This window comes from Ahaetulla prasina, chromosome 1 (genome assembly GCF_028640845.1).
Source record: "Ahaetulla prasina isolate Xishuangbanna chromosome 1, ASM2864084v1, whole genome shotgun sequence".
NCBI lineage: Eukaryota > Metazoa > Chordata > Lepidosauria > Squamata > Colubridae > Ahaetulla > Ahaetulla prasina.
This window is the reverse complement of record NC_080539.1, coordinates 257,661,634-257,688,759: the sequence shown is the minus strand read 5'-3', so window position 1 is coordinate 257,688,759 and position 27,126 is coordinate 257,661,634. Positions and strand designations below refer to the sequence as shown.

The window sequence follows — 27,126 nt, the reverse complement described above, 5'->3', positions numbered from 1 at the left end:
GCTCTCCCCCGGCAAACGGATGGTCTGCCATTGGCTGGCGACCATCTTTCGAAGGTGAAGGCCGGCCAACTTCGGCTTACATTTGAAGACGAAGCGAGATGGGGCGACGCGATCCGGCATTGGCCGAGCTGCCTTCCAATAGATGCTGCGCGGTGGGTGCCGTCAGGCTCTTTTCGGCAGGAGGAGAGAGATTTGACGCCGTCTTTGAAGTCCCGGCTTGTTTCTCCCATATATATAAAGGATGCCTTTCCCCCATCCCCCTCTCGTTGATGCTCTCGTTTTACTGCCCTCTCATTTTCTATGAAATGAAACGCAATGGAAACGAAATGAACATTTCATTTCATTTCTAAGATTACTGAGCGATCTCCCCGGAATGCTTAAGCGAATGCCAGAGGAGCCACACACACAAAAACCCCACCCCAAAACAAACCGGCAGCTTCGCGGCCAGGACTGAGCTTCATCGGATTTTTGGGTGAGCCGAATACTCCCTCCCAAATGCCAGTTTACTTAAAAGTCCCACCCGGTCGCCTTCCTTGTTTGTGAAGGAGTTTTAGAGCCTATAAGTATGAGTGAATCCACAAAATATTGCCAGATCCTATTTTAAATGGCTAATGATCCCAAATTTGCCAGCAGGCTTTAATGGTAGAGATTTTCATTTTGCCCTTACCCAAACGATGCAAATCTGGAGTAAGAGCACAGTGTCCCTGGTGACATTTTTCAATTCTTAATTCAGTTGTATTCTGCACAGGTGCCAGCTACCCAAATGTCACAGGATGTTATTGTTGTTTTTTATGAAAAAGAACCATGAGCATCACATGATTTCAACTAAAAACAAGGCATCATTCAATGACATCAGTTTCTTATCTAAGATTCCATCACCTGAACCTTGGGAGGGAAGGATCGGTTTCATTTCTTGATAAGGAAAAATGAGGATGGGATTGTGGGATGGGATGGATATGAGATAATCAACATTTCCCAAAGGTGGAAGATGGTGAAGTCATCAGCTGTTCATTTAGGCTGCTTTGGGGTGCTGTGATGCAGACATCTTCTGCTTTCTCTGTCCACCTCATCTGTCAGCTTCTATCCCAGAGCAGGAACTAAATGTTGTACCTTGATGAACGTATCTTTTCTTTTATGTACACTGAGAGCATATGCACCAAGACAAATTCCTTGTGTGTCCAATCACACTTGGCCAATAAAATTCTATTCTATTCTATTCTATATTGAATTCTACTGTATAGTGGAATATTAATGCAATATCAGGGATTTTTAATTCAATTGTATAGAATGTGAAGGAGGTGTGTTTGTGTTTTATTTTTATAGTTACAATGTACACTGAAGATGGCATTTAATGTCGTTGTACGAGGTGCAATGACAAAGTAAACTAAACTAAAACTGTCATCCTTTTAGCTAACTGATCCAAACTTTACAGTAATTAGCTTGTTCATATAATTATGTTTTTGATATATAATTTGAAATGATAGGCAGGGAGGGAGGGAGGGAGAGGGAGAGAGAGAGAGAGAGAAAGAGATAGAGAGAGACTGACAGGTCCCAGAACAGCACATATAGCTGTAATAAGAAAATTGGGTATCCCTTGGCCAGGATTTTTATTCTTGTCGCGCAGACATTTCCTGACCTTTGAGCTGCATGCCATCCACAAAGCTGGGAGGATGTAAACAGCTGCTGCAACCCCTGTACACCTGGGTTTCTTCTGGTATTTGGCACATAGAACAGGGTAGCTGCCATCTGAGACCCATCCTTAAACATCTGTAGTCACAATGGCTATTGGAACAGAAGTTTGTATAATCATGAGTGAGTCTTTTCCTAGGCTAGGCTTCAGCTTGTTTGCAAGACTGGTGTGTGTGTCAGAGAGAGGGGGTGGGGATCAGCAACCCTTCAGCTTTTACTGCACTCTTATGTCCCAGAATCTCTTGCTTTCACTCACGGTGGATGTCTGGAAGTTGTAATTCAGCATCATCTAGAAAGCCCACAGCCTGAACAGATGACTGGATGACTGGATAGAAAGCTTCCTCCACCAACTCAAAGTGGCTACTATAAGCAAATTTTCATTTTCTCCTCACAGTTATGCTGCCTGGCAGACTGAGCTGAAAGAAAGTGACTAGCCATTCAGTGATTTGAACGTAGGCTTACTTCATCATAGCTCAATGCTTCAACAATTTATTCTTATATTTGCTTGTTCTGAAATGTATCTTTTATAACTGCAGAAAAGATGCGTGCCAAAGAAACTGATTCACCCTTTCCTGCTCCTAAATAGTCTTTTCATTTTCCCCAATATAATACAATCTTTGTTTCCCATTCAAATATACAAGGACCCGTAGGAAATATACTTGTCCATAATCAGCTTTTATTCTTCTATGCACAGGTGTCAGAAAGAGAGCGAGAGAGAGATCCCATTTTAGTAAAATAATATGCAAAAATCACTGTTCTTGAAAGTTATGCTCATCTATTTCCTATATCTCTCTGTTTTGTTTCTCTTTTGTAAATTATAAACAATTATATGCATTATGCAGCCAGTTTTAGGTGCAGAATATAATCTGAGGCACTTTGTGAAGCTTAAGAGATTTGGGATGGATAAAGAATCTGGAGAAAGACTGCCAGGAACTTTATGCGTGCCACTTAGAACCTACAGTAGAGAATGAAAGAAATATTTAAGCAGTTGTTATTCTTTATATGAACAGGTCTATGATATTTGCTGTTTAGGGAACTTTAGTTCCTCTTCCTTCTCCCATTACAAGAATGCCAATTGATTTCTATATGATTCTTACATTGTGCAATAAAAAGGCAACTTTGGCATCGCTTTTATTACTAAAATAAATATTCTATGCTTCTATATACAATAATAAATAATTATAATAATAATTGAACAATTGGAGCACCACTTGGGACGCTTTTGGCATTTACAAGTCACCATCAGTCAATTGCAAAAGGCAGGTTTACTTGGAACAGCTTACATCCTTCAGTCATATCTGTAACACCATCAAACATCCACATATGTCTCTCTCAGGTCCTTGGGAAGGACTCAGTAGCCAGACAAAAATGCCAGATCCAATCTGACCATCTGGCTGAGTGTGCAATGAATAACAACAACAACAACAACAACAACAACAACAACTTACTGGGATCTGCTCGCATAATTTGCCGATACATCACGCAGTCCTAAACACTTGGGAAGTGTTCGACTAGTGATCTGTGATACGAAATCCAGCATAGTTATCTCGTTTGCTGTGTATACTGTCATTTTGTATAAATAATAATAAAGCCCTTTTTTCCTAATAGCAGACCAAACATCATTCCACCCCCACCCTCACCCCCAGTTATTACTATAGGCTTTTATTTGCTGGGGGGACACAGTGGCTCAATGGCTAAGACATTGTTCTTGTCAATCGAAAGGTAGGCAGTTCAGTGGTTCGAATCCCTAATGCCGCATAACAGGGTGAGCAGTTATTGTTTCAACACTCTTAAGGGTTGGGGGGGAAACTAATCAGAGTTTGGGAATCAGTGATTCAAGCAATAATTCATGATGAAAAGGCAAATCTTTTACCCTTGTTAACAATGTCACCAGATTTAGGAGAATGATTTCCAACTTGAAAATAACATCTAGATTGGATGCCAGGATAGTTATGTTGAAATGAACCGCGGTGGTGTAGTGGTTAGAGTGCAGTACTGCAGGCTACTTCTGCTGATCACCAGCTGCCAGCAGTTTGGCAGATCGAATCTCAGCAGGCTCAAGATTGCCTTAGCCTTCCATCCTTCCGAGGTAGGTAAAATGAAGAGCCAGATTGTTGGGGGCAATATGCTGACTCTGTAAACTGCTTAGAGAGGGCTGTAAAAGCACTGTAAAGCAGTATACAAGTTTAAGTGCTATTGCTATTGCTATTGAATTTAGCCATAAAGCTCACAATGATTGCCAGATTGTACCAAGAGCAGATACTTTGGTGCTTCATGACCCTATACCTCTCTAACCTGCCATTGCTTAAAGGTATTCTTAGGCTATGAGCATTACCATGCAGAAGACCAGTTCACCTCATTTAGTTGAGTTTCAGCTTTGGTTGCATCCCAAATAACATCTTTCTGTGAGGCATTCAACTTTGGCTACAGAAGGGAATACCAATTAATTCACCCTATTTTCTTTTAAACATGATGCCAGTGGCAATTAGGCAAAAGGTTACACATTGTAGCAACAGCTTGGGAAATCAGTGCAGACTGGAGTTGCTCTGCTTAAATAAATGCTCTGTATCCTGGAGAGAAGGGGAGAGATGGAAACTGAGAGGGTGGTGTGTGGGAGAAATAAGATGAGAATTACAAATAGGAAAAGGGATAAAAAAGTGTAGGGCAGAAACTGAAAAGAAACAAAAAGATAAAAGAATGAGGAAAAGAGATGCTGGCAGGTTTGCTGTTTTTTTAAAATACAGAGAATCCCCTGCAGCTCAAGCCTCCTGCAGAAATTCAGAGTTATCTATATAATTTAAGATATCATTTCCTTTATTTGGAAGAATTAAAATAGTCAACAAATGGTGCTAATTTCATTAAAAACTGTAAGGGAAGTTTTGCAAAGAACAGAAAAAGTCTATTTAAAAAAAGACAGAGTAACTCTTTTACTTCTCTTTAACAATTTGAAAAGCACATGGCCATTAAAAGAAGCACATGGCAAATGGAAGACCTCCTCCTCCTCTTCCTCCTTTGAGCAACTGTTGATTCGTGATGGCTGCCTGGACTGGTCCCTATAGTAAGAGCTGTGGTGACACAGTGGTTAGAATGCAGTCCTGCAGGGCTTACTCACTGCTCACTCCAGGAGTTCAATTCTGAGCTGGTCATGGTTGACTCAGCCTTCCATCCTTTTGAGGGCAGTAAAATGAGGACCCAGATTGTTGGGGGCAATTGGCTGATTCTGTAAACTGCTTAAAGAGGGCTGTAAAGCACTATGAAGCGGTATACAAGTCTAAGTGCTATGGCTATAGCTAGTTGATTTGTCTTCTTCCTACAGATGAGAAAATGACTGGTGCAAGGTTATTTAGATAGGGTTTGTTATGTATTAGTGTTGTACCTTTAAATATTTGAGCGGGAAATCAGCACGTTGCTGATTGGTCGAAACCTCCAGCAGAACTGTATAAAAGGAGAGGTTTTTCCCCCAGCCTGTTGCTGGGTTCACCCTACATTAAAGAGCTGTTGTCACTACCCTGGTCTCCAGCCTCATTACTTCCCGAACCTAACATTGGCGACGAGGGTGGGATATCGAGGCTAAGGAGAACCAGAACCGAGCTGAAGCGCGATAGTTCCGAACCCAGCAAACTCAGGGCAGAAACGCAGAAATGGCAAACACGCCACCCGCACCGTACAACCCGGTCAAGGAGAAATGGGGAACGTATATGACCCGTTTCGAAAGCTTTCTAGAAGCCAACGAACTACAGGGGATCCCTGATAACCGCAAACGGGCTTACTTCTTAAGCCATTGTGGGCCGGAGGTCATCGAGATTGCGGAAGCCCTGGCAGAGCCAACGCCGATACAATCGGTATCGTGGCCGACTCTGCAGACTTTGCTGAAAAACCATTTCGCACCGACGCCGTCCAAATACGTGCAGCGGTTTGAATTCGGAGAACGTAGACAGATGGAGGGCGAGTCCATCGGTGACTACATGGCCGCTTTAAGAAGAGCGTCCAAGGACTGCGGCTACCGAGACCTAGACGAGGTGCTACTCGAGCAACTCGTCCGAGGGGTCAAGGACATCCGTCTACGGCGACGGCTGCTAGCCAAGAGCAACCTGACACTAGCCAACGCTCTGGACGAAGCCAGAGCACACGAAATGTCTACTAAAGCAGCAGAGACCCTGCAAAAGCCTCTTCAATCCAAGGCGAGCGCAAAGCCAACGCCAGTACACCAGGAGGAGATTCAGTCCGAATCCGACGGTGAGGGCGAGGATGAGGAAGGGGTCTGCCGGACCGAGAAACGCGACATTGAGGACCGTGACGAGTGCGGAAGCTGCGGAGGGCAGCACCAGCGCCAACGCTGCAGGTTTAAAGACGCAACATGCCGGCGGTGTGGGAAGAAAGGGCACCTAGCTCAGGTCTGCAGAGCGGCCCAACCTTCCCGCCGAAAATTCAAATCGGCCAATCAGAACGCGGAACCGGAAAGGCGGCCCGCGATTGGTTCAAACAAGAAAGGCGCGAAGTCTAACCAAACGACTGTCATTATAGGCCGCGCCTCAACCAAAGTGGAAAAGAAGATCTTCACAAAGCCCAAGATAGAGGGAGTGCGGTGCAGGCTTGAAGTAGACACGGGATCAGCGATCACCATCATGTCCTGGGACACTCTGGCGAGGTCGCTGCCGTCCGTCGCGAAACGCCACCTGCAAGCACAACGGCTACGAGTGCACGACTACCAGGGAAATCGCATCCCTGTTCGAGGGACCACCTCCGTCCGAGTCAGTATGGTCCACATAAAAGACCCTGCCCATCACGATCGTCGAAGGAACTCTGCCCAGTCTGTTGGGACTAGACTGGTTTCGTGCCCTGGGCATGGGAGTGACTGGCATCTACCGAAGTGACTGTAACCTGAAAGACATTCTCTTTAACGAGTTCGAAGATGTCTTCAAGGACTGCCTGGGCAAGTACAAAGGGACCCCTATTTCCTTCAACTTAGACCCCCAGGTAGCCCCCATTAGGCTTAAGGCGAGGAGAGTCCTTTGCCCTAAAACCAAAAATTGATAAGGAGCTGGATAAGCTCATTAATCAAGGGATCTTGGTGCCAGTCGATCACGCAAGGTGGGAGACGCCAATCGTCACCCCCATAAAACCGGACGGGTCAATTAGAATTTGCGCTGACTACAAGGCGACGCTTAACAAAGCCTTACAGAAAAGCGCTTACCCGGTTCCCGTAGTGCAACACTTATTGCACTCGTTGGGGCAAGGGCAAGTCTTTGCAAAGTTAGACTTGGCCCAAGCCTACCAACAACTGCCAGTAGACGCCCGCACAGCCAAAGCCCAAACGACAGACGCACAGGGGTGCCTTCAAGTGCACCCGATTACAATTTGGGGTCAGTGTGGCACCAGGGCTGTTCCAAAACCTGATGGAACGACTACTGCAGGGGCTCCCAGGGGTAGTTCCTTACTTCGATGATGTCCTAATTTCAGGGGAAAACATGGAGGAACTGGGGGAGCGGTTAAGAAAGGTCTTGAGCATTTTCCGGACAGCCGGGTTAAAAGTCAAGACAAACAAATGCCAGATCGGGGTCGAATCCGTCGACTTCTTGGGCTACGGATAGACAAGAAAGGAATTCACCCTACTGAGAGCAAGGTTAAGGCAATTAGAAGGCTCCAGCGCCCAAAAACAAAGCAGAGCTGCAGGCATTCCTGGATTGGTTAATTTTTACGGTCTTTTAAAGAACAAAGCAACTGCTATGGAACCGCTGCATAGGCTCTTAGGAAAAATACTGTTTGGTCTTGGGAAAGTCAGAAAATAGGGCTTTTGAAGCAGTAAAGAACCTGCTCTCAAGTGATAGCCTGCTCATCCAATATCACGACTCATTACCCCTAGTGTTGGTTTGCGCCTCCTTATGGGGTGGGGCTGTACTCAGCCATAGACTTCAAACGGCACAGAAGCCCCTATAGCGTTCTATTCGAGAACGATGTCCTCCCCAGAGAGGAACTACAGCCAGTTAGACAAAGAAGCACTAGCCATTGTGTCAGGGGTCAAGAAATTCCACGAGTATGTATTTGGGCGGAATTTCGAAATCGTGACTGACCACAGGCCGCTATTAGAATACTGGCTGGCGACGCCCAACGCCTGTGGCACTTTCGCCGCGATTGACCCGATGGACTATATTCTTAGCCGCTTATTCGTACAAGCTGCAACATCGACCAGGAAAAGAAGTGGGGCACGCAGACGCGTTAAGCCGATGCCCACTACCTGGGGCGACCGAAGACCCCACTCCAGGGACACCCATCCTACTTATTGACTCATTGGACTCTGGCCCAGTCACATCTAAGGAAGTGGCTCGGGCATCATACCGGGACATTGTGTTAAGGACTGTACTCGGTTGGGTACAGAGAGGGTGGCCCGCTGCGCCGGGCGAAAGGTTCAAAGAATTTGTCAAAAAACGAGATGAGCTCTCAGCTCAAGGGGGGTGTCTGTTATGGGGTGATCGTGTAATAATTCCTGAAAAGTTAAGGGGAAAGGTATTGGACCTCCTCCACGAGGGTCACCCAGGGATCGTAAGGATGAAGGGGTTAGCCAGAAGCTATGTATGGTGGCCACTTATGGACGCAGAGATTGCTGAGAGGGTAGGGAAATGTCAGGCTTGCCAAGAATCCAGACCTCTACCCCCAACGGCCCCAGTCAGAGAATGGGAAAAGCCCCAAGGGCCCTGGTCAAGAATCCACATTGATTTTGCTGGCCCCTTTCACGGCCAAACATTCCTAATAGTTGTGGATGCATTTTCTAAATGGTTGGAGGTCATACTCATGAAATCCACTACGGCCGAAGCAGTAATCGCAACCCTGCGCCACCTATTCGCAACTCACGGATTGCCGGACACTCTGGTGTCCGACAATGGGCCTCAATTCACGGCAGCCCAGTTTGAAGAATACCTGGCAGAGGAAGGCATCCGACATGCCCTCTCTGCGCCTTTTCACCCTGCGTCGAATGGCCTTGCAGAGCGTTCCGTCCGGAGCGCTAAGGAGGCATTGTCCAGGCTAAAGCCAGGTGACTGGCAAACAAAAATAGACTTTTTCCTAGCCATCCAGCACAGAACCCCAAGCACGGCCACCGGGAAAAGCCCAGCCGAATTGCTAATGGGACGGAAACTCCGGTGCCCACTGGACCGTTTGAATCCCCATTACACACCAGAGGGTTACAAGGGAAAACTAGAAAAGACCAGGGAAATGAACATAGGCGACCCGGTGTGGGCTCGGAACTATGGGGACGGCCCTAGTTGGCTCACAGGACAAATAATTAAAGTAACTGGCCCAAAATCATACGTGGTAGAGCTACCCGACAACAGAGTGTGGAGGCGCCACATAGACCAGTTAAGGAAACGAATAACCGACCAAACTGAACCAAACGACACATATCATGATCAATACCAATTTGATTCCACAGCCAACAATGACCCGGGGGAGGCGCAAGACTTAGCTGAGATCCCAGAGTTCCAGCGACGCCATCAGGTTCCCGAGGGAAGCGGCAGGGAAATTGAAAAAAGTAATCCAAGGCCCGATGGCCAAGAAAAAGAGTCGGCCAATAATCCGGAGCCCGTTGGCCCAGAGAAAGTGCTGGGAGGAGAAAACAGCCCCTCCGACCAGCTCAAAACACCACCCAGAACTGAACCGCGCAGGTCAGAAAGGACTAGGAGACGCCCAGGTTATTTGCGTGACTACGTCGAAAAATAACATGTAAATATTTATGTAAATAGAGGCAAGTGTTTTCTGGGAGGGGAGGAGTGTTATGTATTAGTGTTGTACCTTTAAATATTTGAGCGGGAAATCAGCACGTTGCTGATTGGTCGAAACCTCCAGCAGAACTGTATAAAAGGAGAGGTTTTTCCCCCAGCCTGTTGCTGGGTTCACCCTACATTAAAGAGCTGTTGTCACTACCCTGGTCTCCAGCCTCATTACTTCCCGAACCTAACAGGGTTCTGCCTAAGCTAGGACTAGAATTTATGGTCTCCTAAGTTTTTAACTTGGTGCCTTAACCACTATACTAAACTGGCTCTCACAGGGCACTTGACCAGGCCTGTCAAACTGGCAGCCCGCAGGCCAAATGTGTCACATGCAGGCCACGCCCACCCTGGCTCCACAAAGGCAAAAAACACTGAGATACATCACGATACATCACGTTATGTGAACGAGTTTGCATCCATGCTCTAAACCAGGAGTCTCCAACCTTGACAACTTTAAGACTTGTGGATTTCAACTCCCAGAATTCCTCAGCCAGCAAAGCTACATTCTGGGAGTTGAAGTCCACAAGTCTTAAAGTTGTCAAGGTTGGAGACTCCTGCTCTAGACCCTCCAAAAAGGTTTAAGGACATTGAACAATTTTATATGTTGCATAACCAGTTAAATATGGCTGAAGAATAATCCCACCCAAGAGGGGAGAATTCAACCAGCTCTTTGGCTAATTTCATGCCTCCTTTCCTCATCAGATCCTGTTCCTTTCAGACTGAAACAAGGTGATACAGAAGTTTTCCCAGGTGCTAGTTCTTCTGCATTTTTTACCTACCAGTTTTCTATTTATTGGAAGAGGATTCCCTTTAGAAATTAGCTGAAAGAAGGGATTATTATAGAAATTCTCATGTGGAGGCTGGTGTAACTATTTTTAGTTACAAGGTGGAAGTGAAATGTGAGAGAAAGACTGTCCTGCCTTGCTTGGTGCAACAATCTTTCCAGGAATCTGAAATGAAATTTAAATAGAATTTAAATGGAAATTAGATTTCTATTTTATAGACATGGAATCATATAGAAGCACAGAATCATTGGGTTGGAAGAAACCTTGGAGGTCTTCTAGTCCAGTGCTCACCAACTGGTGGTTTGTGAGAAAATTTTGGTAGTCCACAGAAAAATTATTTGCATTTTTTTTATTTTGCACTAAATCAGGGGTCCTCAAACTACGATCCCTGGGCCAGATATGTGCAATGAACGTTTGTGTTGCTGCAGAGAGTCTCCCCCTTCAGGGTCTTTTTGTGCAGGTCAGAGTGGGGCAGAAATTCTGACCTGGGGTCTCCTGGTGTAGGACTTTGGGCGAAGGCTGGAGGGAAGCACTGCTGGTGGTGAAGAGCTAGGTGGGCCTAGTTCCAATGGGACTGTATCATGGCCTGGAACTGGCTGACCATCTCAGCCCCCTGGCCTTGCTCTCCCACAAGTCTTCCCTCTGCTTGGAAAGCCTATGCTCGTAGTACTCAGTGAGGTGCTTCTACTGAGCCTCTTTCTCAGCCAGGTTCAATTTGAACTGAGCCAGCTGTTTTGCCAACTTTTTCTCATGATGGCTGCTTAGCTCCAGCAACTGCTTCCTGTTGGGGCCCTAAGGACCTCGAGCTGGCAGGTGAGGAGTGGCTGGGAGGGGAGGGGTGAATAGAGACCGGCGAGGTGCCCCTCGATGCAAGTGACAGCAAGTTGACCACGCCCACCCAGTCACATGACCACCTAGCCACACCCACTCAGCCAGTCATTAGGCAGATCATATTAGTGTCTGAGAGTTTTAAAATTATGAAATTAGTGGTCCCTGAGGTCCGAAAGATTGGGGACCCCTGTTCTAGTCCAACCTCTTTCCCATAGAAGGAATTCTCAGATTGTCCTAGACCAGGGGCCTGCAAACTTGGCTCTTTTAAGACTTGTGGACTTCAACTCCCAGAGTTCCTCAGCCAGCTTTGCTTGGTCAACCAATAGCTTGGTCTAGGCTTGGCTTGAGAATTTTTAATGGTGGAGGCTCACCACTCCAGGAGGCAGACTGCCCTTAATACAGATAGTCCTCAACTTACGACCACAATTGAGCCCAAACTTTCTGTTGCTAAGTAAGGCATTTTTAAGTGAGTTTTGCCTCATTTCACAAGTTTTTTTTTAATTAATTAATTTTTTTTTATTATTACTTTTTTATAACGTTACAAACAAAAAAGAAAATACATTTATTCCACCCTTGTGCTATACATAAAAAAAAAAAAAGGAAGATTTGGGTCTTCGGATATGTCCTCATAATTGTCAAAATCCACGGTTTCAAGGTACAGGTACTGAGGCATCCAATTTTCCAAGCGCATAGTCCACAAATGGTTTCCAAATTTTCCAGAAGATATCTTCTTTATACACACCGCTTCTAATTTTAATACCACATGTCATTTTATCATTTAGAGCTAATTTCCACATTTCAGAATTCCACTCTTCTATTCTAAAAATCACATCTAATTTCCAATATCTAACTATTATGATTCTAATCAATTCTTTTTCATATTTTGTTAATTCTATTTCCTTAATTACCAACAATAATTTAGTTTCCACTCTCAATGTTATTACTTTCCCCATCATTTCAAATATCATTTTCTTCATATCTCCAATAATTTCTTTTTTTCTCAAAATTAAAATCTAAATCCACCATAACTTCTACATAATCAGAATCTTTAAAGATTCCCACATCTAACTTATCCGCATTATTCAGCAAATCTTTAGAGAGAAAAATATAATCAGTTCTGGAATATGTATTATATATCTTAGAGAAAAAAGTATATACTCTTTCAGTTCTTTTAACCTCTCTCCGCACATCCACTACACCGTTTCGAAGCATCCACTTATTTAAAATCCCCATTTTATTTGCTCCTCCACAGCGAGTGGGGTTAATACTATCTATTTTATCTCTGATTAAGTTAAAATCCCCAGCCACAATTACTTTCCCTACACTTTCATTCTCCAAAATTTTTGTTATTTTTTCAAAAAATTCTCTTTGTTTCTCATTCGGTAAATATAAATTAACAAATGTCACTTTTTCCTCATTAAGATTTCCCACAATTATTACATATCTTCCATCCTCATCCAAAATTACCTGATGTTTTTCGAAATACACCCTATCTGATATCAATGTTACAACTCCTCTGGCTTTTAAAGTTCATTTCACAAGTTTTCTTGGCACAGTTGTTAAGTGAATCATTGCAGCTGTCAAGTTAGTAACACGGTTGTTAAGTGAATCTGGTTTCCCCATTGACTTTGCTTGCCAGAAGCTTGCAAAAGGTGATCTACATGACCTTGGGACACTGCAACCATCATAAATACGAACCAGTTGCCAAGCATCCAAATTTTGATCATGTGACCATGGGAATGCTGCAGCGGTTGTTAAGTGTGAAAAATGGTTGTAAGTCCCTTTTCTTAGTGTCATTGTAACTTTGAATGGTCACTGAAAGAAATGCTGTAAGATGAGAACTACTGTAATTCTCCCACTCAGGAATTTATCCTTTTTTTTTTAGTTTGAATCTCTGTGTGTAAAGTTTACATACTGTGGTTCTTGCTGTATCTTCAGGCAGGGCAGAAATAAATCCCTACCCTTTTTCATTTTGACAGCCCTTCATGTACCTTTTGCATAGGCAAAACTTTCTGGGTTTCCAGGTGTTAATGTGGAATTCTTGTTCCTTATAAAGATATGGGAGTTTTGCCCTTTCTCTGGGGTGATTATATCTTGGCAGAGAGTCGGATAGTTAAAATAGTTCATAAAGCTTTGCACTGTAACAATTGTTTGGCATGGAGTTGCTCCAAACAAACTTTGCATAATTCATTCATTCATTCAAAATGTACTGTGCATCATCCATGCAATCATTTGTATCTTCTTCTTTAACTTCTCTTCTTTTTACAAAGCTATCTTCCCAATGGGTTTAATGTGATCTTTGAGCTATCCACCATCTTTTGGGGGTTTCCCCCTATATTTTAAAAGTGAATCTGGATTACTAATTTAGACTGTAATGTCAGGCGCAAAAGACCAGAGTCATACATTAAGTTCCAATTAAACTGATTTATTGCTCATGTCCATGCACAAGAATCTAGTCAACTAATGGTCAGCACTATTTTGGTGCTAGATAAGGTTAATGGAATTCAAGAGGGGTTGGACTTAGACAGTGGTGAACTTCAATTTTTTTTTACTACCGGTTCTGAGGGTATGACTTGGTAGGCGTGGTGTGGCTTTGGTGGGCATGGCAGGGAAAGGATACTGCAAAATCTCCATTTTCACCCCACTCCTGGGGGAAGGATATTGCAAAATCTCCATTCCCATCCCACTCTGAGACCAGCCAGAGTATTTGCCGGTTTCCAAATTACTCAAAATTTCTGCTACTGATTCTCTGAACTACTCAAAATTTCTGCTACCGGTTCTCCAGAACCTGTCAGAACCTGCTGGATTTCATCTCTGGACTTAGACCACTTGTGGGAACGTAGAGACTCTAGGCTGATTCCTCTTTTGACTCCGCCTCCAGGCTCTACACTCATTTACTTATTCTAATTTAAAATCCCAAAGCAAGTTTGGATCTTGATTTTGTTTTCTGCATGCAGGCTTTCTTAATTAGTATCAAGTTGTCTTTGACTGTCTAGGCATAAACACAGACTTGCCATTTCCAGCCACCCATTCAAATAGTTCTTCTCACCTCCTTATTATGTTCCCTTTTCTCTGCTTTATGTACTTACTTTTGTTTACCCAGAAAATAAGCAACATGATGGGTGTGTGTGTCTGTGGTGCTCATAATTGAAGGGGAAAAACATAAGCCTTTTTAATAAGTAGAAACCACGCTCTCTACTTTGAACCAACTTCATTGTAACTGCACAGGGAAGAATACCAGATACTGTCGATTTGGCAGTGGACTCCCCCCCCCCCAAATCTTTGTCAGCATGACATCATCTTGTCAACGGGTGAATGGTATTTATTTCAAAGATTTTTTTTTTTACTGCAAAACTATGAAGACATCAATAGACATCGGAGAACAAATGCCACGTGTTGTTACTGTTTGAACATCACCACAAAAGATTCCATTCAGATCAAGAGTATACATTGATGTGAGTGAGAACTGTCAGACAATAACAAATCAGGATCTCTTTGTTTCACACACTGCACAATTCCAATGGAACGTTTCCACAGAGGCCCAGGAATCTATGTGGAAATTTGGGTAGATTTCAGGGTGATTTATTTCAACATGTGTGGTTTTGAGAGGATTGCCTCAGTATCACAACACTATTGTGATGTACACAATACACATGTACATTGTGTGTTATGTACACTATACATCATACAATGTATTATGTATAATGTACATAATACACAATGTAATATATAATGATATAACAATGTACATAATACAACCCCAATACACATATACCCTAAAATGAAATGGAAGCCCCCAGGTATGTTCACATATTCATGTTATAATCTCTCCATTAATAATATATATTAATTCTCTCTTGGAAGTGCCTTGGCTTCCATGCACAGATTTGGTGGTGGGTGGTGGGGGCTAATTAGTTGTCTAACAGTGGCCGCACAGATGCTCTATATACAATATAGTCAAATAGGCATTTGGTGTAGATGAGCTTTCGGGAAAAACAGAAATAAGAACCATTAATCAATGGTCTTGTCTGCTGGGGAATTATAGGACGGCTCATCCAACAGACCTGAAAGGCACCAGGTGGAGAACGTGCCTTAAATTCGGAAGGCCGCGCCAACTTTCTTCCTCCTAAAAACAAAAGCATCAAATGGAAGGCAAGGCGTTTCCTAAAAAGAGAACCTGTTGGGGATGTGGGGAGGCGCCCAAATTCGACTTTTTTTGTTTAAAGGACCACGAAGATATTACGGTAGTCTCACGAGAAATGAAGCGCTGCAGCAGGGAAAACAAAAGCCACTGCGTAGTTCCACCGAAGCAACCAGCCCCCAGAGCGCAGTCACCCGGCTACCGCGGGGGATGCCTTCCAGGGGCAAAATCTGGCGGCCTTTTCGGTGCGAAGGCCGAGAAAGCGGCCGTCCAATCGGGCCTCGGAGGGGCGGGCTTGGAGGCCGGCCCAGGCTGATCGTTCGGTAGGGGACGGCGCTCAGTCCGCCCGGACCACTGGCTGCGGGAGAGAGAACCATTCTCGGTCCTTTGAGGCTGATGTTGCTGGGATGGATCCCTCTCCGCGGTTCTTCAGGTGGGACGAGATCAAGTCTTACTCGAGCCGGGCGCCGGAGCGGTGGCTGGTGATTGACAGGAAGGTCTACGACATCAGCCAGTTCCACAAAAGGCATCCGGGGGGTTCCCGCGTGATCAGCCATTATGCTGGACAAGACGCCACGGTGAGAGGGAGGAAAGAGAAAGAGAGGGAGGGAGGGAAGGAAGGAAGGAAGGATGGACGACTGCCTGGAGGAGATCCCTCTGAGCTGTCGGGGACCTGGGAGGGAACGTGAGAGGCGGGGCAGCAGAGATCCTTTGTGAGCATCCTCCGGTTTGATGATGGAGGCTGGGAGAGCACTTGCAGAGAGCTCGATTGGAAGCATGGATGGAGAGATGCTTCAGGGACAAGATGTTTTGGGACCTGCAGAGCAGAGTATCTGAAGCTAAATGAATGAGCTAAATGTATCACAGTCCACATTATGCATTCTTAGAAATTATCTCCATGCTGCACAGGTGTTCCCAGGAAGAGCACTGTGGTCTGCACTTTCCTTGAATTACGTTGGAAGGCTCCACCCAGCCAGGCTGAAGTCCTTTGTATGGCAGAGCTGTCCTGCTCTCCTAACAAATGAAGTGTTATGATCTATTTGTTATTTGGATCAAAATTAGAGAAGGGGCCACAGTAAGCCTCTGTTCTGGCAACAAGTGCAGAAGAGCTGATGGCAGCTTCTGTGTGGTGAAAGAAAGAGCACTCTGCACATGTTCAGAAGAACAATGGCTTAATGACCGAGTTCTGAGGTGAGCAGTGATCCAAAGGAAGGTAATAGACTGGAGACTTTCTAAAAATTCGGGGTTATAGAATGATTACCAGGATGAAAGAACTTGTTTAAAAGTTCATGTAAGGGAAACTTTTTAATGTGGCATGAGTTTTCCTGGACTTGAGGAAAGCTTGTACAGTACTATATTTTCACTCCCATAGACCCTAATCCAAGAAAATCATTGCTAGAATGTTCCCTCCACTGTAGAATGTTTATGATCAAAAGTAAGATGAGAAGGACAAGAACAAAGAAGACTGTGTATGTGTGGAATGTAGAAATTTACCTCCTTATGCCAAAAGCAAAAACTCAATCCCTGGATCAGAGGTACAGTAAATAATTTTTTGCAACCACACAAATGACTGAGTAGACACTGACCAACATAGTAAAGGTCCTGAAAGGACTTTTATGTTTTTCCCCCTCCACTCCTCATTCCATCACTTCTGGAAGATGTTCAGTTTGGAAGCTACATTTTTGCTGGAATTTGCCCCAGATCTGTTGTAGCTCTCTGAATGTGGTAGATCTCTGACCATGTGCAGGGAGTCTTATTGTCACCTACAAGCCTTCAAGGTAGCTGAAGCATGAATCACTTGGGCTATGTTCACTGAGAGAAGTAGAGCAATAGGACTATAAAGATATCTCTAGCTCTTTCTAAGAACACCCAAACATCTTAGACCAGGAACCTCCATTCAATTTTCAGCCAGTGGAAATACTGAGAATTCAGAGAATGTAGCATTGGCCCTTCCACAAAAGTGGCTACTACTATGGAGGGCGTGGTCAGTCATATTATCAGTAGGTAACATGCTGAGGTTTTTCCTGCCACCACTCAAGATGCTATCTATTATGATAGCTACCTTTTCTCTGGGTACAGGGTGAAACAACTGTGGTCACCCACATTATTATTTTCTTGGAATGCCTGGGGGTTTTGTGGCCTCAGAGTCATTCCTAGAAATAAAGATAATGCTTGACCCTGACAATTTAAAGCATCTAACTGTTATGAAATGAAAACAATGAGGAAAAAAATAGTAGTACATATTGCTGGTAAATGCCGGGGAGGAGTTAGCACACATGTTAGCATCCATAGGTACCATAGGTATTAGAATATATGTCCAAGAACAAATGGAACTTTGATGTTATATACTATGGTGACAGCAGCAGGAATACTGTATGCATAAAAATGGCAGGGTACTTTAATTCCCACAATGGATGAATAGCTGCAAAATTTGAATGGAGTTAGCAGAAATGGTTAAATTGACTTTTTGATTAAAGAAAAGATTTTTCTTTTTTTCCTCCCCTTTACTCTATCCTTTTTCCTTTTTCCCTTCCTCCCTATTTTCCCATTGTTTTCATTTTCCTTTGTATTTCTGTATTTTATATTTTGATAAACTAATAAAAATATTTGAACCCAGGCTTTAGAGCAGGGGTGTCAAACTCAAGGCCCATGGGCCAGACCTGGCCCGCGGGGTGCTTAAATCTGGCCTGTGGGGCTGGCCTGGAAATATCAAAGGACCAGCCCATGGTGCCTCTGCTGGCCAAAAAGGGCTGCAGGGGAGGGGGGGCACATGCAGCCCCCACATGGCCTGTTTTTTTGCCTCCATGACCTCCAGCAGTACTCTGCCAGCCAAAAACAGGCTGCACGAAGGCCTCCCAGGGCCTCGACACAACCCATTTTTGGCTGATAGAGTGCTTCTGGAGGCTAGATTACAATTATGTGGCTTCAAGTAAGTGCCTGGTCTGGATAGAAAACAAGCAAAATCCTATGTTAATATTTCAGTTTAATGCCAGATTTTACATACTGTAGGTCCATTTAATGTACAATCAACTATCTATTCTGTGTTCTATATTCTGTATTCTATTCTGTATCTATAATTTCTATTTACTATCCTGGAAATGTACCTCTGCTGTTAGGTCTTGTATTATCATGTTATTTATGCTATTGTATTTTTATTATTAGTTGAATAATAAAAATACAATAGTATAAATAGCTTTTCTGCCTGGAAAAGCAATTTACTATTAAACAATAGGGTATACCGTATTTTTTGGTGTATAAGACGCACTCCCCCCCCAAAAGTGGATGGAAATGTCTGTGTGTCTTATAGAGCAAATGTTGCCGAAGCCCCACCCACCTGCCAGCCCCCACTCTTCAGCCTCTGCCTCCCAGAAATTTGCCTCCTTGCAGCAAACAGCAAACAGCCTGGTCAGCTTCAGCACAGCCTGATTTAGCACTAGCAGCTGATTGGTGGTTGGATCTGCCTCCGGAATACAGCCTATCGGCTGTTCCAGGCTGTGGGAATTGCCATCGCCGCCTATCGTTGCCTCCATGCGCTCCATTTTTGGCGTCTGCACACCCCATTTTTGGCCCATTCCAGGGGGCAGGGATAAGTAGTGGTGGACCCGATCCCCACCTCCTGGAACGAGCTGAAAATGGTACATGCAGAGGTCAAAGATGGAGCATGTGGAGGCTGAAAGTGGGGTGCATGGAGGCCAAAAATGGGGCACATGGAGGCGGCGAAAGGTGTTGTCGATCCCCGCTGCCTGGAACAGCTGATAGGTGGTATTCCGGGAGGCCGATCCAACTGCCAGTCAGCTGCTCATGCTAAATCAAGCTGTGCTGAAGCTGACCAGGCTGTTGGCTGCAAGGAGGAAAATTGCTGGGAGGCAGAGGCAGATTTTTTCCTTTGTTTTCCTCCCCAAAACCTAGGTGCATCTTATAGTCCGGAGTGTCTTATAGTCTGAAAAATATGGTAAGTTTAGAAATAAAAAATTTAGTGGAATATGAAGAATAAGTAGTAAATGTTTGGCCATAATATCTGGTAGAAGAGATAGGGAAATGGTTATAGTAAAGAACTGTGGAAAGAAAGAAGAGAAAGGAAAAAGCGCATTTTGAACCTGTGTCAAGTGCCCACCATGACCACGCCCATCATGACCACACCCACCCCTGGCCACACCCACCCTGGCCCTCTGAGGTCAAACACAATCCTGATGTGGCCCTCAATGAAATCGAGTTTGACACCCCTGCTTTAGAACATATGTCCAAGGAAGGCTTTGTCATCTTTACATATAGAAATTATAAGGTGGAAAACTTTCAACCTAGCCATGCAAAGCAAGAATATTTTCTCTGGCTCACACATACTCTTCGAACAACTAGCCTTCATAAGACCAAGACAATGGTCACCCCTCTCCCCCAGTGAATCATATTTAAGGAGATTCATCCCATTCTATGCTTGGGCATCTGGATCAGTGGTGGGTTTCAATTTTTTTTACCACCGGTTCTGTGGGTGTGGCTTGGTGGGCGTGGCATGGCTTGGCGGGTGAAGAACTGCAAAATCCCCATTTCCTCCCAATCAGCTGGGACTTGGGAGGCTGCGAATAGATGGGGGCGGGGCCAGTCAGAATTTTTACTACCAGTTCTCCGGACTACTCAGAATTTCCACTACCGCTTTTCCAGAACTGGTCAGAACCCGCTAAAACCCACCTCTGATCTGGATGTTACTGTTTCTAGGAATATTTCCCCATTTGACATTTTTTCTCATCTGATATTTTGGAAAAGCTTAGTTATCATGTAATTTTACAATAATTAATAGGAAGCTAATATGTAATACTCGGGCTAATGCTGGCCACTTAAGAGGCCAAAAAACCCCAAAACACCCCATAATTGTTTGAAGCCCTAACAGTTGCCTCTGGAACTAATTTTAATAGTTCTAAGTGCATAACATTCTGTTTCTAAGGACCAAACTGTGCCTTATAATCAGGAAGAAGATCTTGGGTTGTGGTGTATCATTTCAGACTGCAGGCAATAACTTGTACCCTTGTATGTCTCCTCTTGAAAAAAGGCCTCTTGCCAATAAAAAAAGCCTGAATGTGTCTGGGATGAGCTAAAGGCAATCCTTTTCCTTGATTTACTAAGGAAAAAAGCAACTACCAGGAGCGAGACTAAGTTTTCAAGTGGTAGCTTTGTTGTCTTTCATCTATGCAATGGCACCTAACAAGCTCCTCCTTTTCCTAAAGCAAAGCACTGATCCTTCTAACTCAACTTTATCAAATAGAATGGCAGCAGTAATTCTCCAGTGGGGATCTTCTAGGATTGACTGGTTCCAAGATCTGAATTTAGGTTGCCCTCCATGCCGAACATTGTGTCAAGGTTCCAAATAACACCCTCAATGAAAGAAAACTCTGAGGCTTGAGTTTCCTCAAAGTTCCATTTTATTAGAGATGTCATATTGGCACATCTGGGAAAACCCGAATCTGAAAGCTTCCAGGTTTTCCCCACCCAAAGGAAAGTTCAAGTCCCTGCCCAACACCCACATATCCATCACATGGTTCAATCCAAGCACCATCCCAACTGGAGATGCCTCCCAGTTCCAGCCATCCAGGTGCAGGGTGAGATGTCCTTGACTCTCTGAGAAAGGAATGTTATTATGACTATATATCACCCTGCTCCATACAATCCCCCCTCCCAGTTTCCCACAGTAGTAATTGTGGCAGGCCTGAAGATCCAACAAAAGATGGCATCCAGATCTGACATATTGCTTTAACCGTTGAGCAGTGCTCTTCTATTCCTCCTCTCCACCCCCAAAAAGTCTCTGCAAAAATGTCTTTGGCTTTGCTTCCCCACTTTCAGGTTGCCACATAATGCTCAATCAGGATTCTTGAATGCAGGGCTTGTGAAACAAGCCATTGTAAGTTTGCACACAAGATGTGGAAAGGACTAAATGAGTTCACCAAGCCTATTTTTTGCTGGGATCTGAGGCCATTGAACCACAACTGTGAAAAAGAGTGACTTGGCTTTTTATTATTTTGAGCCGGAAAACACCAAAGCCCTACAATACACCCAATGCTTCAAAAAGACCAAATGGAAAATTATTATATTTTTTATTTGTATCTCATCTTTATTTTTTTTTTTTTACAAATAAGGTGACAAACATATTGAACACACCTTCCTTCTCCTATTCCCCCCCCCCCAGCAGCAACCATCCCATGAGGTGGGTTGGGCTGAGAGAGAGTCATCTGCCCAAAGCCAACCTGCTGGCTTTCATGCCTAAGGTGGGACTAACCACTAGATCAAACTTCCTAAACTTGGGAAAAAGCTCCCCAAATCTTGACCACATCCATTTTTTAAAAATTTGAATTTATATCCCGCCCTTCTCCGAAGACTCAGGGCGGCTTACATTGTGTAAGGCAATAGTCTCATTCTATTTGTATATTTATATACAAAGTCAACTTATTGCCCCCCCGCAACAATCTGGGTCCTCATTTTACCTACCTTATAAAGGATGGAAGGCTGAGTCAACCTTGGGCCTGGTGGGACTTGAGCCTGCAGTAATTGTAATTGCAGGCAGCTGTGTGTTAATAACAGGCTGCATTAGCCTGGTGAGCCACTTCTCAGCCCTTATATGTATCCATATATACATATAGGCTCATTCACTATAAATCAAGGCCCCTTGCTCTTCTCAAAAATGGTCAGTGTGGATTCTATCTCCAGAAGGTTATATTATTTGAATATTTGACATGTTCAGGCATGTACTGTAAATGGTTCTTTAATTAACAGGCTGGATATATTAACATGATATTCCTGGTAGAAAGTCTGGATGTAGTATTTTATATTAGTAAACAGGATATAATTTTCACTTTTTTTAAAGCTTTGAGAACAACTTTGTAAATGCTGGTGTATTTTCTTGGCAACATTCTGAGCTTTTCTGATACTTTTGTGGCTAAACATGACAGTGAAAAACAGTTTTTTGTTGTGACCTGTTGGAGAGATTTTGTAGCTGTGTAAGGGGGATTTGGCTCATGGTGCAGAAGATAAAAAAACTACGAATAACTGATTTTTAGAATGCTGTATGGATTGATTTTTATTTCACTGTTGCCTCTGAGAATGGAAGCTAAAATTTTCATTCACTTTAATGTGCACTTAAAATCCAACTATTTTGCTAAGGATAGTAGTCAGTGCTGAGCTCTCATTCACATCTTAATTTAGATGTCTTCTCTTCACTGGTAGGATCTTTCGCTCAAATTTAATTTTAAACCTCTATCTACAATTTTCCTTAATCCTACTAACTGAGGAGAATCATGTCTTCATTTAATATTTAATGTTTAATTGGACTCTTGGAGATACTCAGACTTTTTTGTGCACACAGTGAATCTATTATCAAAACCAAGTCCTTGTGATTTTGCATTGCAACAATTTTTCAACCACTCAGAATTTCTGAGAAATATTAAGGCAAAGCATCTCTCTGTATTTCTGAGAAACACTTCATGGGCCTAATTCATCACAAGCATAGCAAAAGCTAAGCCTATACGAGTCTCTCGAACCATGTTGTTCAGAGGTGCACAAATTGTCTTAATAATCTAAGACAATTTATTTTACTAGAGAGAAATAGCTACTTTAGTCTTAACGTAGCTGGAGCACGATGCTTTTTGGGTAATCTGAAACATTGTGTGTTCCACAAATGAGCTTTGCAACAGCTCTGCGCATGCGCAAGATGGCGCGGCTCTGAAGACTCGGCTCCGGCGACGAGAGGCCCCTCCGATGTTGGCGAAGCCTCGGCCGCGCGTTTAGCCGCTTGCTGCCCCCGGCCCGGTAGATCTTACCTCGGGCAGCCATATGAGAGGTCTCTGGACTCTCTCGCACATGTGGCTGCCGAGAACGAGGCCGGGTAGGCAAGCGGTGGATTCTGGCGGCCATGCTTTAGGCTCGGAGGTGGGGCGATGAGTCGGCGTTTTTTCCGGCCGTTTTTCGGCCGATTCGTCTGGCCGGCAGGCCTCTAGCCTCTGGCTCGTCTCCCGGCCCTCTTCTGACTGCGGACTCCGGACTTTTCGGGTGTAGCCTTTGGGCTTCAGCCTCTGCAATGTGGACAACCTGGATGATTGCGGAGGTATTTCATCCACCCCTATTGCCATCTGCCTGCTGCCATGGTTCCTTGGCTTTCTCCCTGCTGCCGGACTGTGGACTTGGCAACCTTCATACCCCCCAGCCTCTCGGAGAGGTTTAGCCTTTTTTATGGGCTTTGCCTCTTGGAGGGGGAGGTCTGGGGAGACCCGGCTTCTGGAGTGGTTAGGATTCTTCCCCTGGCCATGTCTGGAGGTGGTTGTTGGAGGACTGCGGGGAGATGATGGAGGCACCCCGGAGTTGCCCCCTGCAACCAGTCTGTGACTGTGACTATTTTAACATCACCCATGCCCCCCTCGGCCTTTTTGAGACTTCCATGGCCGTTTTTGGTCCTATTAGGACCCCTTGGGGGGGGACAAGGGAGTTATTTGGGGACAGAGGAGGACGGAGGAAGACGTGGCCAGCGCCTGGAATGCCATTTCCCCTCACCCCCGGTTCCAGGATGTTTGGACTATGCACCGGACAGAATACCACCTAGACTGTCATTCGGTGCTAACTGCTGTTCCATTCTTTGTTTGCCTTCATTCTGGACTAGTACCATCTGTCATCATCTTGCCATTCGGAGATGGAGCCTCTACTTTGCCGATTCTTAGTCTCAGCTGCTACGCATTATACTGCTTGTGAACTCTTGCGCCTGCGAGGTGCCCCCGCCTCGCAGGAATGGCCCTCCTCATTATCGAGGGCCGGCCTCCATGACGGGTCTTGGGACCCACAGAGGTGGCATGCGAAAAAGAAGAGCTTGTGGGGTTTTTTAGAGAGGGAATTTTTAAGGGGTGGGAGGGTAGGGGCGGGTAATGGGGGTAACCCGTCGGGTAGGGGGCCAGTTCCTGCACATGCTCGCGGCGGTTTTTTACTATCAGGTTCGGAGGTTATGGGGGAGGAGTTTGTTCCTATCTGTGAGGGTGGTCCTATCGACACGGTAAGTGGGAGGGGCAGGTATGGCGGAAGCGAGGGGTCATATCAAGTTCCGGGAGCGCGTGCTCGATGTCTCAAAGCGATCACGCTCCGACCCCTTGGACTTCTCCCGTTCCGCGGATGGTCAGGATCCTCAGAGCCTGGGCCTTCGGTTGATGTTGTGCAATGCTCGGTCCGTGGTGAACAAAGCCCCCCTTGTTTGTGATCTTATACAGGGGGGTTCCGCGGACCTTATGGGCATTACGGAGACCTGGTTGGGCACTGAAGGGGGCGTGCCCCTTATTGAGATGTGCCGCCGGGTTTCCGTGCATTCCATCAGCCGAGGCCCAGGGTAGGGGTGGGGGTGGCGGTTGTGATTAGAGAGTCTAGAGCCGAGGAGACCACTGTACCTCAGATTGCCAGGTGTGAATCCCTCTTTGTGAGATGGGGTCGTAGGTGTCAGATGGGCTTGCTGATCACGTACCTGGCTCCTTGCTGCGTGACAGCTGCCCTGCCCGAGCTCCTGGAGATGCTGGCTGGGGTGGCAGTTGAGACCCCCAGACTTTTAGTCATGGGGGACTTTAACTTGCCATCTTCCGGCTCATCATCGACGGCAGCTCGGGAGTTCACGGCTTCCATGACGGCCTTGGATCTGACCCAAGTAGTTGATGGCCCTACTCACATTGGGGGTGGCACTCTGGACCTGATTTTTCTCTCTGGTCAGTGGTTGAGAGATCTGGACTTAAAGGAAATAGTCATCGAACCTTTGTCATGGTCAGATCACTCTCTTCTTCGCCTAGACTTTCTGACCGCCATTCACCACCGCAGGGAGGCGGAGCCGACACGTTGGTTCCGCCCCAGGCGCCTGATGGACCCTGACGGGTTCCGGACGGAGCTTGGGCCGTTTCCTGAGGGTCTGGCTCACGGCTCGGCTGAGGAACTTGTGGCGGCCTGGGAGCGGGCCGCGACGGGGGCCTTAGACCGTGTCGTGCCTTTGCGGCCTCTGACCCGGCGCAGGTCCCAACCGGCTCCTTGGTTCTCCGAGGAGCTGAGAGGGATGAAGCGCCGGAGAAGACGCCTAGAGAGTTCCTGGAGGTCTAGCCGTTCGGAAGCTGATCGGACACTAGTGAAGTCCTATACTAGGACTTACCTAGTGGCATTGAGGAAGCGAGGCGTAGCTCGCCTCCTCCCTCATTGCATCGGCAGATAACCGCCCAGCCGCCCTGTTTGGGTGACTCGCTCCCTCCTACACCAGGGGAGCGGGATGACCCGCTGCAGGGACGTGCTGAGGAGTTTAACGGTTATCTATACGATAAAATCGTTCAGCTTCGGGATGGGTTGGACCAAGATTGCGGTGATGCGGGTGAGATGCTCGAGGGTGGTCTTGGCGATATTGTTTGGGATGAGTTTGACCCTGTGGCTCCTGAGGACATGGACAGGTTGCTGGGGAGGCTGAATGCCACCACATGTTTACTGGACCCGTGCCCCTCCTGGCTGGTGCTGGCCACTCGGGAGGTCACACGAGGCTGGCTCCAGGCGATTACGATCGCTTCTTTGGTGGAGGGTGTCTTCCCGGCCGCCCTGAAAGAGGCGGTGGTGAGGCCCTCCTTAAGAAGCCTTCCTGACCCGCTGTTTTAGGTAACTATCGTCCGGTCTCCAACCTTCGCTGCGGCGAAGGTTGTAGAGAGTATGGTGGCATATCAGTTTCCCTTGCACCTGGATGAAACTGTCTATCTAGACCTGCTCCAGTCCGGTTTCCGGCCGGTTACAGCACGGAGACGGCTTTGGTCGCGTTGGTGGATGATCTCTGAGGCCAGGATAGGGGTTGCTCCTCTGCCCTGGTCCTATTAGACCTCTCAGCGGCTTTCGATACCATCGACCATGGTATCCTGCTGCGCCGTTGGAGGGATTGGGAGTGGGAGGCACCGTTTATCGGTGGTTCTCCTCCTATCTCTCCGACCGGTCGCAGTCTGTGTTGACAGGGGCAGAGGTCGGCCCGAGGCGCCTCACTTGTGGGGTGCCGCGGGGTCGATCCTCTCGCCTTCTGTTTAACATCTACATGAAGCCGCTGGGTGAGATCATCAGTGGTTTCGTGTGAAGTACCAGCTGTATGCGGATGACACCCAGCTGTACTTTTCTACACCGGACCACCCCAACGGTTATCAAGTGCTGTCCCGGTGTCTGGAGGCCGACGGGTCTGGATGGGGAGAAACAGGCTCAAGCTCAATCCCGCCAAGACAGAGTGGCTGTGGATGCCGGCATCCCGGTACAGTCAGCTTAATCCGCGGCTGACCATCGGTGGCGAGTCATTGGCCCCGATGGAGAGGGTCCGCAACTTAGGCGTCCCCCCTGATGAACGGCCGGCTCTAGAAGACCATTTGACGGCCGTCTCCAGGAGAGCGTTCTACCAGGTTCGCCTGGTACGCCAGTTGCGCCTTTCTGGACCGGGATGCCCTATGCACGGTCACCACGCACTCGTGACGCCTCGCCTGGATTACTGCAATGCTCTCTACATGGGCCTCCCCTTGAAGGGCATCCGGAGGCTGCAGTTAGTCCAGAATGCGGCTGCGCGGGTGATAGATGGAGCCCCTCGTGGCTCCCGTATAACACCCATCCTGCGCAGACTGCACTGGCTACCTGTGGCCTTCCGGGTGCGCTTCAAGGTCTTGGTGACCACCTTTAAAGCGCTCCATGGCATTGGGCCGGGTTATTTACGGGACCGCCTACTGCTACCGAATACCTCTCACCGACCCGTGCGCTCTCACAGAGAGGGTCTCCTCAGGGTGCCGTCAGCGAGGCAATGTCGTCTGGCGACGCCCAGGGGAAGGGCCTTCTCTGTGGGGGCTCCCACCCTTTGGAACGAACTACCCCCCGGACTCCGTCAGCTTCCGGACCTTCGGACCTTCCGCCGCGGGCTTAAAACATA

General features: G+C 46.1%; 2 protein-coding genes across 2 annotated transcripts in view; one reads left to right on the top strand and one right to left on the bottom strand.

The window, feature by feature from the left end:
- Positions 1 to 27,126, bottom strand: part of LOC131184396 (acyl-CoA 6-desaturase-like) — a 90,939-nt gene that overhangs the window by 32,574 nt on the left and 31,239 nt on the right. Inside the window, exon 3 of the mRNA XM_058155606.1 lies at positions 81 to 298. Coding sequence (XP_058011589.1) covers positions 81 to 256 — 176 coding nt within the window. The 5' untranslated portion in view covers positions 257 to 298. The remainder of the gene's footprint in view (positions 1 to 80; positions 299 to 27,126) is intronic.
- The window catches only part of LOC131184433 (acyl-CoA (8-3)-desaturase-like), a 31,392-nt gene continuing 19,450 nt past the window's right edge, over positions 15,185 to 27,126 (top strand). Inside the window, exon 1 of the mRNA XM_058155678.1 lies at positions 15,185 to 15,787. Coding sequence (XP_058011661.1) covers positions 15,617 to 15,787 — 171 coding nt within the window. The 5' untranslated portion in view covers positions 15,185 to 15,616. The remainder of the gene's footprint in view (positions 15,788 to 27,126) is intronic.